The sequence below is a fragment of the Silene latifolia genome, chromosome X (genome assembly GCF_048544455.1).
Source record: "Silene latifolia isolate original U9 population chromosome X, ASM4854445v1, whole genome shotgun sequence".
In the NCBI taxonomy this organism is placed as follows: domain Eukaryota; kingdom Viridiplantae; phylum Streptophyta; class Magnoliopsida; order Caryophyllales; family Caryophyllaceae; genus Silene; species Silene latifolia.
Window position 1 is genome coordinate 88,625,957 of NC_133537.1, and position 3,647 is coordinate 88,629,603.

General features: G+C 39.8%; 1 protein-coding gene across 1 annotated transcript; it reads left to right on the forward strand.

Annotated features, from left to right (window-relative positions):
* Positions 1 to 464: 464 nt before the first annotated feature.
* On the forward strand, positions 465 to 1,169 carry LOC141617809 (uncharacterized). The gene has a single exon (XM_074434951.1). The coding sequence runs from the start codon at positions 465 to 467 to the stop codon at positions 1,167 to 1,169; it is 705 nt and encodes a 234-aa protein (XP_074291052.1).
* The last annotated feature ends 2,478 nt before the right edge of the window (positions 1,170 to 3,647 follow it).

The following is a 3,647-nucleotide window of genomic DNA, read 5'->3' on the forward strand; positions in this document are numbered from 1 at the left end:
GAGGAGTACCAGCTCTTTCCCTCTAGTACTTTAGAGCAAGGTGGTACCTCAGGTTCCTCTGGGCAGAAGACTAGCAATGTGGTAGAGAATGTAGACTCAGGATGCTTAAAGGTAGGTCAGAGATCTCTCCTACATGATAGTTCTTCTACTCATGATGTCCCTGTAATGCACTCAGAATGCTCTCCAAACTCTGCAGCTTTAAAAGCTGGTCAGATTACTAATACTTCAGTTACTGTTATGAAGAAGGGTCCCCTTGTTACTGAACTAGGTGGTACTTCATCTCTAACTGCAGGGGGAGTGGTTTTAATGAGGAGGAATGTAGGCTCAGAATGCCATGAGCTAGGCCAGAGATCCTCTTCCATTGAGCCTTCCTCTCCTGTAGCTACAGATGAGATGCATCAAGCATGTTCTGCTCAGCTTTTAGTGGTTATCCCTAGTGGTTCAGATCCCCCTGATATTTCTCAATGAAGGTTGCTTCCTGGAATGTTAGAGGGTTCAATTGTCCTATAAAGCAGTGTGAAGTTAAGGATTTTTTGGTGCATAATCAGCTGGATGTTCTTGCCATCTTGGAAACAAGGGTTAAAGAAACTAAAGCCAGGAAAATCATAAGTAAGGTTTTTGCTAAGTGGAAGGTCATCTGTAATTACAATGCTCACTATAATGGCAGGATCTGGTTACTCTATAATCCTACTACTGTCTCTCTTAGTCATATTTTGAGTGATACTCAGTGGATTAGTTGCCAGGTTCATCATCATCTTTCTAGTTCTGATTTCCAGCTGAGTGCTGTCTATGGCAGCAACGATGCTTCTGAAAGGATGCTTCTTTGGAATAGTCTCACTCAAATTTGCACAGCAAAGCCTTGGATTGTTTTGGGAGACTTCAATGTTATTAGAAGTCCTGAGGAGAAATTGAGTTCTAATCCTCCTATTTTGCAAGATATGTTGGCTTTCAATTCCTGCTTGGCATCTTGCTCTCTTGATGATATTTCTAGTTTAGGTACTGATCTGACTTGGACTAACAAACAGGATCAGCAGACAAGAGTCTGGTCTAAATTGGACAGGGTCCTTATTAATTCTAGCTGGGCAACTTCCTTTTCTTCTTCCAGTGCTCATTTTCATGAATCTGGGCTCTCTGATCATTCCCGGTGGTGGTTTCTTTGTGTTTCTTGAAAGGAAAGTCCCTAAGAGATTTAGTTTTCTTAACGAGTTGGATTGAGCACCACGACTATGAGGCCACTTTGTCAAGAGTGCTTGGAAGACTTCTAAAGCGGTAGCCCCATATTTTGTTTTTTTGAAAAACTTAAGAATGTTAAAAATTGCTCTAAAGAAATTGCACCGATCTCATTTGTGGTATTTCGAGAAAGTTAAAACTGCTAGGCAAAATCTCAAAGCGATTCAGGCTAATTTGCTTACTGATCCTTTCTCCTCATCCCTCATTCTTGAAGAGAAACTAATTTGTTAAAAGAATTTACTCGTCTCAAATCCATTGAGCTCTTTATCCTTCAGCAAAGAGCAAAAATTGCTCACTTACAACAGACTGATACTAACTCCAAGTATTTCTTTGCAAAAATTGCTGAAAGAAGACATCAACAATTTATTGGGTCAATTAAGGTAAAAAATGGGGTAATACATTTTGGTCAGGAAGGAGTCACTCATGCTTTTCAAGATTATTATTCTAATCTCCTGGGTTCTAATCAACCAGTTTCTGTCCTGGATGCTGATTTGTTAAGACAGGATGGCTGTGTTATGCCCACTGATCACATAAATCTTGTCAGAGACATTACTCAGCTGGAAATAAAGGAAGCAGTATTCAGTATTGATTCTAATAGCAGCCCAGGGGTTGATGGTTTCTCTTCAGGGTTTTTTAAGTCTGCCTGGTCTATTATTGCAAAGGATTTTTGTGCTGCTGTCCTTAGTTTCTTCAGAACTGGTCATATGGCAAAGCAAGCAAATACTACTCTTCTTTCTCTAATTCCAAAGAAGCAAGTCCCTGAATCAGTCTTGGACTACATGCCAATTTCTTGTTGTACAGTTTTCTATAAAACTGTTAGTAAAATCTTGGCAAATAGAATCCAACATGTCTTACCCTCTATTGTTGGCAATGAGCAGGCTGCTTTTGTGAAAGGTAGAAGTATTTTTGAAAACATCATGCTCTCTCAGGCCCTTGTTCAAGGTTATAATAGGAGGAATATTTCTCCCAGATGCTTAATAAAGGTGGATATTAAAAAAGCTTTTGACACTCTCCAATGGGATTTTATCTCTCAAATGCTCCAGGTTCTAGGGTTTCCTCCTTTATTTTCAAAGTGGATTATGGGTTGCATAACTAATACCTGGTACTCTTTCAAGATTAATGGTAATATATCTGGGTTTTTCCCTGGTAAAAGTGGTATAAGGCAGGGAGATCCTCTTTCTCCTTACCTATTTGTCCTAAGCATGAAAATACTCTCAAGGTCTCTCAGAAGGATTTGCACTAAACCCCAGGTCTCCTACCATCCAAAATGCAGTAGACTCAATCTCACTCATTTGATATTTGCAGATGATTTGATGATTTTTGTTAGGGGAGATATGCCTTCTGTTAATGCTGCTAAAACAGCTCTTTCTGAGTTTGCTCTTCTCTCAGGATTGCATGCTAATATTGATAAAACTAATCTCTACTTTGGTGGAGTTGCTCCTTCTATTATGAATGAGATCCTAGCAGCTACTGGTTTTTCTCTAGGCAAATTTCCTTTCAGATATCTTGGGCTTCCTCTAGCAACTTCTAAGCTTAAACTGTCTATGTACGATTCTCTTATTACTAAGATTCGAAATGCATTCTTTGGTCTTCTCATACTCTTTCTTATGCTGGTAGGGTTCAGCTCCTAAACTCTGTGCTTTTTGGGTTGGACAATTACTGGTGTTCTAGTCTCCTTCTTCCCAAGGAGGTCATTCATCATATTAATAAAATCAGTAAAGATTTCTTTTGGAATATTCCTGCGGGTACTAGAAGACTAGTGTTCAAAAGTTGGTCTGCTATTTGTACTCCTTGGACATATGGTGGCTTCAATATTAAGAATCTTCTCTCCTGGAATCAAGCCTTGTTACTGAAATGGGTTTGGAAGCTTTCCTTTCCTGACACTGGTTTGTGGGCTCTCTGGATCAAGACTTATGTCTGAAAAGATTCTATTTGGACGAGTCATCGGTAAAGGTCAATTCCCTTCTTGTTTCAGAGACATCCTCAAAATCAGGGACCTCTTTATCACTCTCACAGGGTCTGTACAGCAAGCTCAGCTTCAGTTTAATACTTGGTGTGCTGGTTCCCACATTCCTGTTCATCTTCCCTACTTGTTCTTTAGACAACCTACTCTGTTGGGATTGGGCTATTAGCCTAACCTACTCGGGATTATACCTAGTCATAAAATTATAACTTCTATGGCAGTTCAAGGACAGCTAGCAACTGTGGATAATCTCCAACGAAGAGGATTTTCCCTTGCTAATAGATGTTGTTTGTGTGAGTGCCATGAAGAGGATCATGCTCATCTCTTCTTCTCTTGTCCTTTTTTTAATCATCTTTGGTCGTCGAGTCCTTCGGTGGATGCATATTATCGGACTGCTCTACCCTTGCATCAAGAACTTTCTCTTGAGGTTTCTATGCCAAGATGGAGGAAGCAT